The sequence below is a fragment of the Gambusia affinis genome, linkage group LG21 (genome assembly GCF_019740435.1).
Source record: "Gambusia affinis linkage group LG21, SWU_Gaff_1.0, whole genome shotgun sequence".
Lineage (NCBI taxonomy): Eukaryota > Metazoa > Chordata > Actinopteri > Cyprinodontiformes > Poeciliidae > Gambusia > Gambusia affinis.
In genome coordinates, this window is record NC_057888.1 from 14,054,828 (window position 1) to 14,068,293 (window position 13,466).

At 36.4% G+C, this 13,466-nt stretch overlaps 1 protein-coding gene across 3 annotated transcripts in view; it reads left to right on the forward strand.

Annotated features, from left to right (window-relative positions):
- Positions 1-13,466, forward strand: part of tpk1 (thiamin pyrophosphokinase 1) — a 94,813-nt gene that overhangs the window by 22,787 nt on the left and 58,560 nt on the right. The window contains exons 1-3 of one of the 3 annotated variants that reach the window (XM_044105318.1): positions 2,770-2,880; positions 3,830-3,870; positions 4,078-4,149. In XM_044105318.1, coding sequence (XP_043961253.1) covers positions 4,107-4,149 — 43 coding nt within the window. In that variant the 5' untranslated portion in view covers positions 2,770-2,880; positions 3,830-3,870; positions 4,078-4,106. Of the gene's footprint in view, positions 1-2,769; positions 2,881-3,829; positions 3,871-4,077; positions 4,150-13,466 lie in introns of those variants that run through there. The other 2 variants (XM_044105317.1, XM_044105316.1) reach the window with 2 other exon arrangements.

Consider the following 13,466-nt stretch of genomic DNA (forward strand, 5'->3'; position numbering starts at 1 on the left):
CTGACTCAGATAGTAAAGAATGTAGGTTATTAGAGGCACAAAGCAGAGAAGATTATGACTGACAAAGTTAAAAGCAAGAGAAAAATGCATGGCAGGAAAAGGTTTCACTTCATAGAAGAATTGCTTTTCTTTCAAAACATTTTCCATCTATGCTTTTTATTATGTTTTCACCCTTCAAATTACCCAGGTTTAAGCCCTCTTCAACATAAGTAGATGTTGTGACATAATTCAAGCATGGAATGGGGGAAATTTAGGAAAAAATGTTCTTTTTGCCATTACAATTGGACAAATTGCCACCTTGAAAAATCAAAAACAACTTTAATGAATCACTGCTGATTTCTAGTTGACTCCAAGCAGCAATCTAAAAACAATAAAAATAACGCAACTACATCTCAAGGAGACTAACTTGTGTTATTTAAACATGAAAAGCTTTCCTATTAAAGTCAAATCTAAGCACTAAGACAAAACGTAGGCAGGTTAAAGAAAAGCAAGTCTATTTTCTACATTTATTGCACCACCAAATTTTTAGTAAATGTGTTGATTTAACTTCTTATGATCCTTTGAAATGAATTGGCCATTGTGATCATAAAGGGGTCACAGATCTTGACACACTCTACGTTAACTAATTATGCTTCATCATGGAAGTTGTTTTGTTATCTGGCATTACTTCACATTTTACCCAACTTGTTAAAGCGCAAATTACTGTTTAACTTCCATGTAGCTTTGTTGAACTTTTGGACTGTGTAACGTGAAAAGCATAATACACTGAAGGGTCACAGTTTTGGTCACGAAAGCAGCTCTGGGAAGATATCTGAATGTTGCTGTTGCCTTGCAGCAAAAAAGGTACTGGCCTCATATCCATTTCTGTGTGTTTATTTTATTTTTTTTCTACGCCTGCTTAAGTTTTTTTAGCAGGTATTTGTGCTCCATCCAAGCACATGCATGTTGGGTTAATTGGCAAGATTAGATTTATTTGACTTGCATTCATTTCCAGGCAGCAGAAATCAAGAGGGAATCCATTTATTTTATTTATAACATAAATACATTCTGTAACAGCTTACTCCAGCTCTTCTTTGAAGTTTAATGATGTTTACACTTTGTGACTTAATAAGAAAATATATTTTTTTTGTTTATAGAAGCATTCCATTAGATATTTTAGAAACTTTCCTTGAAAATCTGCTTGTTTATTTCGTCTAATTGGTAACTCTGGGATCTACATATGTGAGTAATTAAAAACAATAATAGTAAAAAAGAAAACAATCTGTGGAAGAGAGCATTTCATGCCTTTTGCAAAAAGAATGCTTGCAATCCATAACCAAATAATTTGTAAGTAGTTTAGTACTTAACCTGCTCACTAATTGCTGGTTTAAAATTCTACAATAGTCCTCTATTTGTAAAATTGCAAAATATCTGTCATGGCGTTTATCTCCTTTGTTTTGCTACTTCTCCCATCAGCCTTTCAAAAATATTCAAGTTAAAAAGAATGCAGTTCAAACAATAAACAGAATAACTGAAAATGAAAGGTGAATCCCAACAGTATCTGAGCTTGACAAAAAGATAATAAGTAAACGTAATGACAGAAAAGTGCAAAAGAGGGAAAAAAAAGGAGAAAAAATGGCAAATATTAGAGGGATTAATGGAAAAGAAAGGGTAGTTGGATAGCTGCAGTGAGGAAAGCAAGATTTGATCAAACGTTCAGGGGGTTGGTATAAAAAAAAATAAATAAAAAAAAACTGCCAATGAAGAATGCACTCAGCTTGGAATTTATTCATAGACGTATTTATAATGCATGCCCACAGAATGAATGACTTCCCTTAGCATGCATGGCAGCTCTGGGCATGTGTGTGTAGCCTATTGTTGTGTGTTGCCAAGCTTGCATCAATTGTGTAGTTGTGCAGTATGTCAGAGAGACAGGAGAATGCTGATTGATGAGAGTGCGATTGTTTTAACGGGCCTCCGGAGTGGATTCACCTTGAGATAAATTTGCTTTCTCACTGTACAGTGCTTCTGTTGTTGTTAGACGAAATCAGAAGCAAGCAGACACATCTAATGTGCCTTTTTGCGACGTTTGTTTACCGGTGTGTGTTTTTCGCTTTTTTATGGCATGGTGTTCAAAGATAAAAGCGTGTAAATATGGCAAAAATATAAACAATGACAGAGACTAATACACCAATAAAAATATGTACTACTCAAAATGTAACAAGTACAAGATGTGATCTCAAGAGCTTGGTGTCCTCGGATACATCAGTTGCTCTTCAGGCACCGTTAGAAATCAATGCCACTTCACTGGGATGCTGTTGATATTGATAAAAACATGTTGCTCTTCTAAGACAATTTAATCCCACCTTTAAGAGGGCAGTGCTGCAGAGAAAGCAGAAATTTGTTTCTGGTTCACCCACCTTGCTTTAAACAAGACAGGACTTGCTAGATCTCCCTCTATATGAGGATCAATGGAGCAGCTAATTGTCTGACTGTTAATGCACCATTAAACTCTATTAGAAATACACATAAAATAACCCTTTTTCAATTAAAGTCCACTTATGTGTGGGCCACTGATATTTATGTAGCTTCCTTTAATTTGGTTGACTACATTTTAACATTTCACATGCTTTCTTTTCATCATTTCAGTGTGTATTTTATGAAAGAGCAGGTAGTGATTGTAAATCAGAGGGAAAACAGGAATACTGAAGTGATGGCTCTGAACAGCATAAAAATTGAGCCATCTCTGAAGGATTTATATCTGCACATGTTAATACATTCAGCCTCTAGGTGTCCCTATAGCAAATCAGAGCTGCTCCTTCATCCTGCTTGGCGTCTCTGTCTGCTCTTCGCGCGCTTGTTGACTCTCTTAAACATCATATGAGGAAGTTGCTTCGTTCTGTAAGTTTTCTTTGGATTGCAATGCGTTATCAAAATTAAAACCTTAAAGTTCTAAGTCGGAATGTTATACTGAATATGCTGACTGTATTTATGGCGAAATAAGGGCGTTTCATCTGAATGTCATAGCGTTAAAATCGCAGCTGTGTGGGGTGCGGTGAAAGTGAATCAATTCCTGCTTCGGACACTTTGCAAGTTCTTAGTGAAAATATTGCGTAATACTTCACTTCCTTTGAGCTTCATAGTTTACATGAAAGCTGGTAATGTAACATGAGTGGCGTTATCGGTTCAGTTGCACATATTTATTCAAAATAGGACTTTTAAAAACTGTGTCATGCCTTATTTTCTTTAAGGTGGCAGCATCATGTTGTGTGGGTGTTTTGCTGCAAGGTGAAAGAAAAATAGTAGCCTATCACGAGGAGAAAGGTAGAAATATAAAAGCAATATCTCAAGACAAGAAGTCTGAAGTTTTGTACAAATTGGATTTTCTGACTTCCTACAGTAGTTTGAAAGTGGCTTAAAGACAACCAAGTCAATGCTTTGAAATAGTTTTCTTTAAGCCTTGATCTCAATTCTGAAAAAAAATTAGTTGGCAGTGATAAAAATGTGTGCGTGTGTGAGGAAGGGGGTCTACAAACTTGTCTTTCACAAGTTAGAAAAGGCGGAGGGTCAGTCTGGCTGAGTAAGTTTTATTTTCTGTTTCTGTTCTAAGAAAGCAAGAATTGAAAGAAAGCTTTCTGGCTTTAAACTAATCGTCTTCATATACTTTTGTCACTACGAGGTGTTCACTAAATTCAAATGCATTTTGTTTTGTTTGAAATAATACCAAACTAATGATCAAACTGAACAATTGAAGTGTACTTATATAATCTATTTCTATGCAAAAATCTGTCTAAGAGTGTGCACGTGGAATTAACAATAAAAGTGCATTTGTTTTGTATGACTGTTGCAGTACAAAAGAAGACTGGATTCATCCTGTGCTGCTTTTCAAAGGTGTAGTTTTGATAGTAAAAAAAAACCAAATGTAAAATAATATTTGCAGCCATTCTACCTGGAATTGCAGATACAGTGTTGTTCCTTTTTTATTCTGGGTGTAAATCCCCCTCATGAATGCAATATATAAATTGTGAATAGAGGCATTTTCTTTGATTAATTTGAAACCAGAACTTGAGAAGTCATGTCTCCCCTCATCTCCTGTAGATTGGCCTCGCCATTTGACCAGTCTGATCATGGATCAAGAGTGGACACCTTTGGATTGTCTGCTGCCTTCAGGTACTATTCTCTAAAGCAACAGATTTTTAATCTTAAACCTGTGTCTGTAAAAAGCGCTGGTCTAACGAGATGTGGGCTTTCCCTTTGGTAAAGCTCTAAAACTCATGTGTGGTAAACAGGAGCTATTAGACACTTAGACACTAATTGAGGTAGAAAAATGCAGTCAGGCTTAAAGCCTGATATAGAAAATAACTCAGCTTATCTAGTATGTCCAATAACTCACTTTTGTTTTATAGATAGTAAATCGCACCATTATACTTGTGTGTAAACTGGAGATTGTTTATTACTGGTTTTCTTTATATTTGAAAGTTTTCTTCTTTGGATATATTCATCATCCCCAATAGCCAAGTGGATTATGGAGTCTCATGAGGTCCAGCACAGGAGAAACTTTCAATTAAGAAATTGTACTCCATCCAGTGACATTAAAAAGACGGCAGAGTAGAAGTTAGTACATGTATGCTGTTTATTTTTTTTGTTTTTTTTAGTCATGAAAATTCCTTTATCTAGTGTTATGGAAATGTTTTATGTTCTGATATTGTCCTTTCGGAAGTGGTCATTTGGCAACAGATGGGGTACTGTACACCCTGGACAGGTTACCTTGTCCATCACAGGGCAGGTTAGATCACAACCTGATATCTAGATAGCATGAGACAATGTCAGCATTTTATCCTAGTTTGTATTCCATCACATTACATCTAAATACTAAGAAAACCTGAAAGGGTGGCACTTTTTACAAACAGTTAAGTTTTAAAGCAAAACCATAAACTGCCTTTGGGCACATTATTGTTTCAGCAAATGGAACCAGAGTGAGCTAGCTATAAAAATGAGAAACACAGTTCTGAGGCTAAAAACTCAGACCTTTGGTTCAAAATACCCAGTAAGCCATTGATCTTGCCTTGTCATACATTCTTTTTCTGTAATGTGTGATAATCTGTAATAAGCTCAGAAGATATTTGATCTATGAAGGCATGGACATGTAACATCTAGTATAGTGTCCAGTCGTGTCTGCTTCAAGAAATTCTTCACGAAATCTACAAGATTATTGAGTTTTGTAGGTCTTTCAGGTTGGTCTCTCTAAATTGGACTGGTTGCAAGACCCTCACATACAGATTTGATTGGATTAAATTCTTGGAGAGGCTGTTGTTGGGTCTGCTGTTTCCAAAACTAAGGTGACTATTTTTCTTTTGAAGAATGTGTTAAAGTGTTTCAACTCTGCAGTAATTTTTAAAATAATTTGTTATGAAATTTTAGTCGTTTCTGAGCAGTTTATGCAGGGTGACACTATATCTTATTGAAAAAAAAAAAAACAGTTTCTGTAGAAAGATGTCTCATGGGATGAGTAGTTGATGTGCAAAAGTCTTGGGTAACACATGTCAAGACAGCATCTACATAGGAGGCAGACAAGATTTCCCTGCAATATATTGGATTGTAAAAAAGGAAACCAGTGTTGTTCACCTCTGGCCTCTGTGTGTAGGCTGATTTGTCTGCATTTGATCAAATGCATGCTTCGCAACACAGTCCCACTGTCTTCCTCTTTCTGTTTTGAACAGTCAGGGAATTGTATTCCAGAAACAAATCACTTGCTCTTTGATGGCACCTCTCTGTATATGGCAGTGTTTCTCAATTCCAGTCCTCAGGCCCCCCTGCTCTGCATGTTTTAGATGTACCTCTATTCCAGAGCAGCTGATTCAAATGACTGCATGACCATCAAGTGCTGCAGAAGCCTGTTAATCACCCACATATTCAATCCACGTGTGTGGCAGAAGGGAAACACCTAAAACATGCAGGGCAGGGGGGCGTGAGGACTAGAATTGAGAAACACTGGTATATGGCTATGTCTTTTTGATGTACTTTGAAGACACGGCTTGATTCTTAAAATTTTGCCCAAAAGTAATAAGCAAGACATACTCTTGAATTAATTCCCTGATGTCATTTGACATAACTTTGCTCTCACAACACTGGAATTTTAATCTGACATTTGACTCACAAAAGGAACCATTTGCAAATTCAAATTGTTTTTATTGTTAACTGTATTCAGACACTTTGTTTACTGACATCCTTAACGCATAAAGACCACCCACAACATGTAGCTGCCTCCAAACGTAGCACGTGCCTTAGATTTTAAACGCAATTTAAAAACTGCCCTTATTTCTTTAGAGGAAGAAATTCTCCTGTTCTCTACATCTGAGATGAAAGCTGGGTACAGCTGCCTTTAGCCACTGCTGCTGGTACAAGGAGTTTGTGAGCTCCCAGGTGGTGTGTCTGTGTGTCTGTCGGCGTGTCTCTCTGTGTGTTTCTGAGTAGAGAGAGAGAGAGGGTAGAGGAATCAAGCCTGATGTAAGCCTAAGGACAGGATTTACCCAGACCAGTAAAGGTCATGGAGATTGTACAACAATTTTGGCCTGCAGAGCTGACAGAAAGGCACATGTAGTTTTAAGACATGACTTGTAGTACAGCTGGTTACATTTCTTGATTATATGTCATTCACTTCATGCATGTTATAAAGAGCGTGTTTTTATGATTAAGGTGACAGAAGTTCCTGCTTCACAAGATTATCTATTCACTGTAATATATTTAGTAATAAAGAAGGTTACTGGGTTTTTCTTTTTTAATAAAAAGAAGAAAAAAGCACTTTCCTCTTTGTCCCAATTTAATTATGTTGTGAGGGTTTCACACAAGCTACGAATATTGTTCTTCCAGAGAAAAAGATAAAAATAGAGATCTTAGGATTGAAAGCCACATGCTATATCCTCGGCACACTCAGCTCTGTCTGAGCCTGTCTGATCCCATTTTTGGTTTCATTGGTATACAGTTCAGCAGTTGCAAATGTTCAAAAAAACACAATTGTACACTTTGTGTTGATCAGATGCATTTCATGCATCTAAATATTGGAAAGAACACCTTTTCAATATATACAAGGGTCTCATCTGTTCTGTTGCATTTCCTGAGGCTACAGTTCTGTGCAATGTGCTTATGAGCGCTTAGTTCTCCGGGGTTTCTGAAGGTCTTTGGCATGTTCTGCTCTTTACTTATTTTCACTCCATCTGGCATACGTAGCAACTTTTTCAGATGTTAGATCACTTAAAGCAGACCAGTGAATCCTTTGTTACTGCCAGCCTGTCTCTAAGACGTCTGACTTGCTCTGCTGTCCTTTCATCTGCAATAAAACACCAAAAGCAAAAGGTTGACAAGCTGGGAAAATATTTTCTTTTTCTACTACAGTGATTACCAAATAGCTGATAGCCAGTAATTTGATGTCTTCACATGGTGTGTTATGACGTTTCTAATGCATGTAAAAAAAAAAACATATACATTCAGACATTTATACAATGTCTGAAAGTAATATTTTTTATGGTATAGGAGGGAAAACTACACCATTTTCCACAAATAGTCCTTTTGAAAGTGGCCTATTCACTCCAAAATATTTTGTGCCTGCAAAATAGGCATATGCCTACATGTTGAATGCCTATTTTTGCTCTTTTTTTTTTTTTTGCCTAAATTTGCTTGTGATAGTCTACTTGCACTCATTTCTGAACTTGTTTTTTGGCAACAGTATGTTCCAACCATGGCATGAGCTTGTAATGTTGATTCTCTTTACATTCAGTATGAAAGATGTAAAAGACTGATTTACTTTCTGCTTTTTAATACATTCTTATAGAATTCAACTTAAATGCTGCCAAATAAAGCTCAAATAAAGCAAAGCTCTTGCTTTCAAGTATTTTACAATTTCCTACTTTCCCCTGTTGTACAGTATTGCTTTTTAACTGCACCCAAGTTTTGTGTTTGATTGCTAATGAAAGACAAAAATATATATAATAATATATTTATTCAAGTTTGTTGACATAAGAAAAATAGAAGAATAAGACTGGGAGTGTCCTTGAATACACCATATTCTACTTCTAGAACAATTAATAATGTGTTGTATTTTTTTTTTTTTTTTTACCAAGACAGCATTTGAGTTTTTAATAAATATAGGCGTTTCAAATTTAAATGATAAATTTGGACTTAAAGTGTAAACAGCTTTGCCTTTGGGATGTGCAATTCACAGGGATAAGCCTGATGACTGACTGCTCATTTCCCCTTCAGCTATGTACAAGTTCCCATTTTACAAATCACTTTTGTAACAAACAAATGCTTCTCACAGGCAATATTTATGCCTAAAACATTTTGGTTTATACGGTAAAAGACAAACTTGCTTGTTCTTTGGTTGATCAACTCGAAAACAAACTAGTTAGTTCAGTGAGCAAAGTCTGGGACAATGCTTTGTTGTTTGTTTAATGCTGTACATTACATTTGTGACTGTAGTATGGATACATAACTTCAAATTACATGTAAAATACGTAGAAGTTGCTGCAATCAACTTTACAGTGTTTGACAGAACAGAGTAAACCCATTGACTTCCATCAAAATAACCCTTTTGGTCTTGTTCTGATGGAAACTTGAATGAATGAATGATTTTCAGTTATTTTGTCCAAAGTTGATGACTGAATACAGTTGTCCTTCCAACCAATATGCTATTTTGGGTCCTATCTAAGCTATTTTCCTATGGTATATGAACTTGAATAAAGTCAAGGTGTCAAAGTGCAGGTTAGCTTTGTCTTTCTTCTACTTCAGAATTGATGTCCCAGTGCTTACAGCTCATTGTCACCGTTTTAGCAACTGCAACAGTTGATCAGTATTCATTCTGAAAATATCACCAAGCCTCCATAACTTGTGTTTCTGGACGTGGTTATTGATGATGTTGTCATTACAAGAAACAATGTTTGAGAATGGTCCACGTTGCGAAACCAAAGAGGGGCAGCAATCAATAACGTTGTGGACAAAGTTCTATGTTGGAGCTCTTTCTCACTAGTGTCTCCAGATATTTAAATTTCAGAAGCTTCACTTTCTAAATGGCCGCTAGATTAACGGTAACAAGTACACCTTCTACTGAAATGATTTTATCCACACTTGGCATAGTAGTGAATGTCATAGAGGAGATCTGCATCATCATTGGCAAAAATAGTACAATGATTTTACAAAAGCTTTAGATTTTTGACACACTGTGGTTCAGACCGAGTCATTCCAAAGTTTTAAAGTAATTGTTTTCAAGCTGTCGGCCTGAGATAAACTGCTCTTGTTTCATTGGCTTATTTTTTGGTTTTGAGTGTACCAAATGCCTCTCATTAACTGTTTTGTTTCTCCATTCTGATTTCACTGTCTTGGTAGTTTATCTTGCTGTTTATTTTGAGTACACAGCAAACAAATGTCACTTGACTTGGTAATTACTAAAGGACCTGCTGAACTGGTGAAGATATAATAACCAACACTTGTGAAATTGCTTTTATGTCAACTTTATTAGAAAAATTATTGTTAGGATGGTCCATGTTGCGAAACCAAAGAGGGGCAGCAATCCCCTCTTTGGGGATGGTATTTCTTCATCTTTTATTGTGGATGGAGTGCACTTACCCTGAAATTACTCAGTAGTGTTCTCAGTTTCTTGCATTTATAAAATATATCCACGATTAGTCATCTGTAAAATTTATCCTATGGAATTCATCTGAAAAAGAAAAACAAGCAAATTTGTTTTGTTTCACTGTTAATGGAAACAGTGAAAAGGTGTAGTGACCTGATTACATAAATGTGCACAACCTTTAACCAACCATTGGCATTCCTTACAAAAATCTAAAGTTTGCAAAGAGGTTACACAGAGGTTTAGTGTGATATCATTGTATTGTAGGGGAAGGATACACAGTCCATTCATCCCTTTTCTTCCACTTATTTGTAGCTGGGTCATGGGGTAGGAGCTTAAGAAGGGAGGCCCAGACTTTCCTCTCCCCAGCCACTTGTTCCAGCTCTTCTGGTGAAATCCCAAGGCATTCCTAGGCCAGCTGAGAAACATAGTCTCTCCAATGTGTCCTGGGTCTTCCCCAGGGCCTCCTTCCGGATGTGTCCAGAACACCTCTCCAGGGAGGCGTCCAGGAGGCATCTTGACCAGATGCCCGAGGCACCTCAACTGGCTCCTCTCGATGTCAAGGAGCAGCGGCTCTACTCTGAGTCCCTCCCGGATGACTGAGCTTCTCACCCTATCTCTAAGTGAGAGCCCAGACACCCTATGGAGAAAACCCATTTCAGCCCCTTGTATCCGTGGATACACAATGTTAGGGTTATTTAGATACAATAGGACGACAAAAGCAGTCATAAATAATTAGAGAAATCATGGAAAAACAATAACAATATAAGAACTGGACGTTTCTTCCAATGTTATTAGAAAGACGAGTTAGGAAATCGTCAGAGAGGCTCCAAAGAGGCTGACAGCAATCATGAAGCAGTTGCAGGATTTTTATTATGTTACTTTTTAGTGGCCTTTATTGAACAGGTAATGGACAGGAAGGAAGAAGATAGAAGGAGGAAGACATGCAGCAAATGGCCCGAGACAGAGAATGAAACCCAGGGCGCATTTAGGACTAGAGGCCCTACAAATGGTGCACTCGCTCTACCAACTGAGCCATTAAGCCCCTCGAAGTTGCAGGAATTTTTTAACAGGTACTGGTTGTAGGTGACAACAATCTCTGAAATTATTTGTATGTCCTTAGTGTAGTTTTTATTTGCCAAATAAAACTTTAAGGCCCATCTAAAATCTTCATAAGCTGTGTAAGACGTCATCGTCCGACAAAAGTTGAAATTTGTTTCACAATTCCAAATATATGTTTTACACAGAAACAATATTGCACAGAATGAAACATATTTTTAGCACCAGGCACTACAGAGATGATCTGCTGAAGAAGGCAATGGGCAACAAACGTCCTCAAGTGTGCAAATGCTTCAAAGTTTAGATGTAGCCTCCCAATAGAGTCACACCAAAGACTGTAAGCTGTAGTTAAATCAATAGGTGTTACAATTCAATGTGATTAAAATCATTAACCTGGTGAAAGAGTTTTGAACTGTAATTTTGGTATTGTTGGGCTCAACAGGGTTATCATCCAACTGTTACTTTTAAAAGGTGCAACAATTTCAGTGCTTCAAATGAAAAGATGCCACCTTAATCATACTGTGTGACTGTTACTTTTTCATATTGCACAATAAAGGAAGAGTGCTACTCAGAAAAAAAAGTCTTGGAATTAATTAGTTTCTCACTTCCTCTGTTCCGTCTTGCTCTCTATACACGGCCTTCTTCTTATGGAGCAGTGTTATCAGGTAATGAGTTTTTTACGTCTTTCTTTTGGAATGGGGAAAAATTAAAGTGCAATGTGAGACGAGTGTCAACTTGAGTGTGAATTAAGCATATGTTATATACTTGACATTTTTCCTTGTGTGTAATTTGTGCCAAACAGAATTGTTCCTGATTTCGTTTTTGCATTCAGCTTGCAAATTAGACACACAAATGAATGTTGGTGTTGCAAAAAATACATCCATTTTTGTAAAGAAAATATTAGCAGCATTGGACCATCTTGTGAATATGTTTACTTGAACTTGTTAGTTTAACTTCATAAGGAATGTGTCACCAGGGTAAGTCTGAGGATTTCAAAGGCTGAAAAATATTTATCCAAACATGTAGAAATAAGTTACCTCTAGCACTCACACATTTGTTGTGTTTGGGATTAAAGATTAAATAGGTTTTCAGTTCCCTGCACTATTAAAATATTTTTTCATCACTTCCACCGTACTATAAAATTCATTTCCCGCCATTAGATCAGTTTGGAAGGAATTTCTAAGGCTTCCTCAGTTTTCCCTCTTTCTGGAAGTAGACTCAACGTTCAGAAGAGAATATAAAAGCACCCCTTGGATGTCTATATTTTAAAATCCCAGTGTGCACATCTACCCGTAAAAAGCCTTGCTAGAGGTTGTGTGAACAAAGAAACTATGGAGTTATGAGTCATTTTGTTTGCATGCTGGCATTCGTTATTCTGTTTCTTGGATCTAAAACTGTTCTTAAGAGTGTGACAAACCACACTCGCAGCTTTTCTTTCCAGTCTGGCATAATCTAGTCTAAATTATTTTTAGCTTTACAATACTACATTGTCACATTTCATTTCAGGTGGTGATGTTTTGTTTTACAATAGACAAAGCCCAGCAGATAAATGAATAGAAGAGTAAACATCCAACTTGCCTTTATTTACAGGAGATAGTTTTGTAAGAAAGAAAACAAAATTCAAGACATATGCCGGCTTGTTTCATTGCTTTCAGGCTGATGAGTAATATGTTTACTGGTTCTATGTTGGGTCTGCTTTTCTTAACATTCTATATGAGGGAATTTATATTCATGAAAAGATGATGATCATTTCACTATCATTTTAGCAGCTCTTTAAATCTACAAGTTGTTTTGGTAAACTTGACACTTAAACTGCAGCTGGCTGTGAATCAGATGTTGAAGCAGCGGGTGACTCTTATAATAAAAAACATCTGAAAGAACCGTAAAGATCAAACATTGTTTATGTCTAACATTATTGCTATGCAGATGCAGTTTCTCATCATGCTTTTCTACCTCAGACATTTATTTTTCTGCTCAGCAGCATGGCTAATGGGAGATTAATGATATGATAATGGTCTGTTCATCCACCCTCTTTGTTATAGTTTGAAGAAAGTCACAGTGAGCTTCATCCTGATTTAGAAGTTTTTCTTTAAAAGTAGTTTGGTCAGTTTTTACCAATCTCAACCCCAATTTATGGAAGTTTTCAAGTTCTCAAACAAGATTTTACTTGCTTGCAATGGAAATAATTTTTTGACTTATTTAAATTCTAAAATTTTGTCAGGGGACCACGGTTACTGTCTTTTCTCCAGTATATACATTATAGAAATGTTTTCTGAGATGAAATGTTTTCTCAGTTTTCCCTCTTTCAGGAAGTAATAGTGGTGCAGTGGAGTGGTTCACAAAATTCAAGGTTTGGCACAGTTTATGTTAGGTGACAATTTTCTGTTTGATTCTTATTTTTGGACTCTTGTCAAAAATTGATAATCCAACATTAGTGGTTTTGTCACTGGTGTTTTCTACAGTTTTCTGCATGTCTCTCTGTACATTAGGTTCAAGATGTAATGTATTGCTAAGAGTCAATGGGAATAAATATTAATACTTATTTTTGACTTGAATAGTCATAAATAAAGCATCAGCCATAACTATAGATCAGCTGAAAAATAACTTTAAACATCCTAATCAAGATCATCCCAACACTGAATCATTTCTCTTGTCAAAAACCAGAAAACTAACCATGTAACTTACATTTTCAATGCTCATTAAAGTAAAACAAGCAAACAAAAAACATAGCAACCCTCTATGCTACTCAGTCGTTCTTAAACTGCTAATGGCAAAAGCAGCTGTTAATTAGCAGCTCAGAAACATT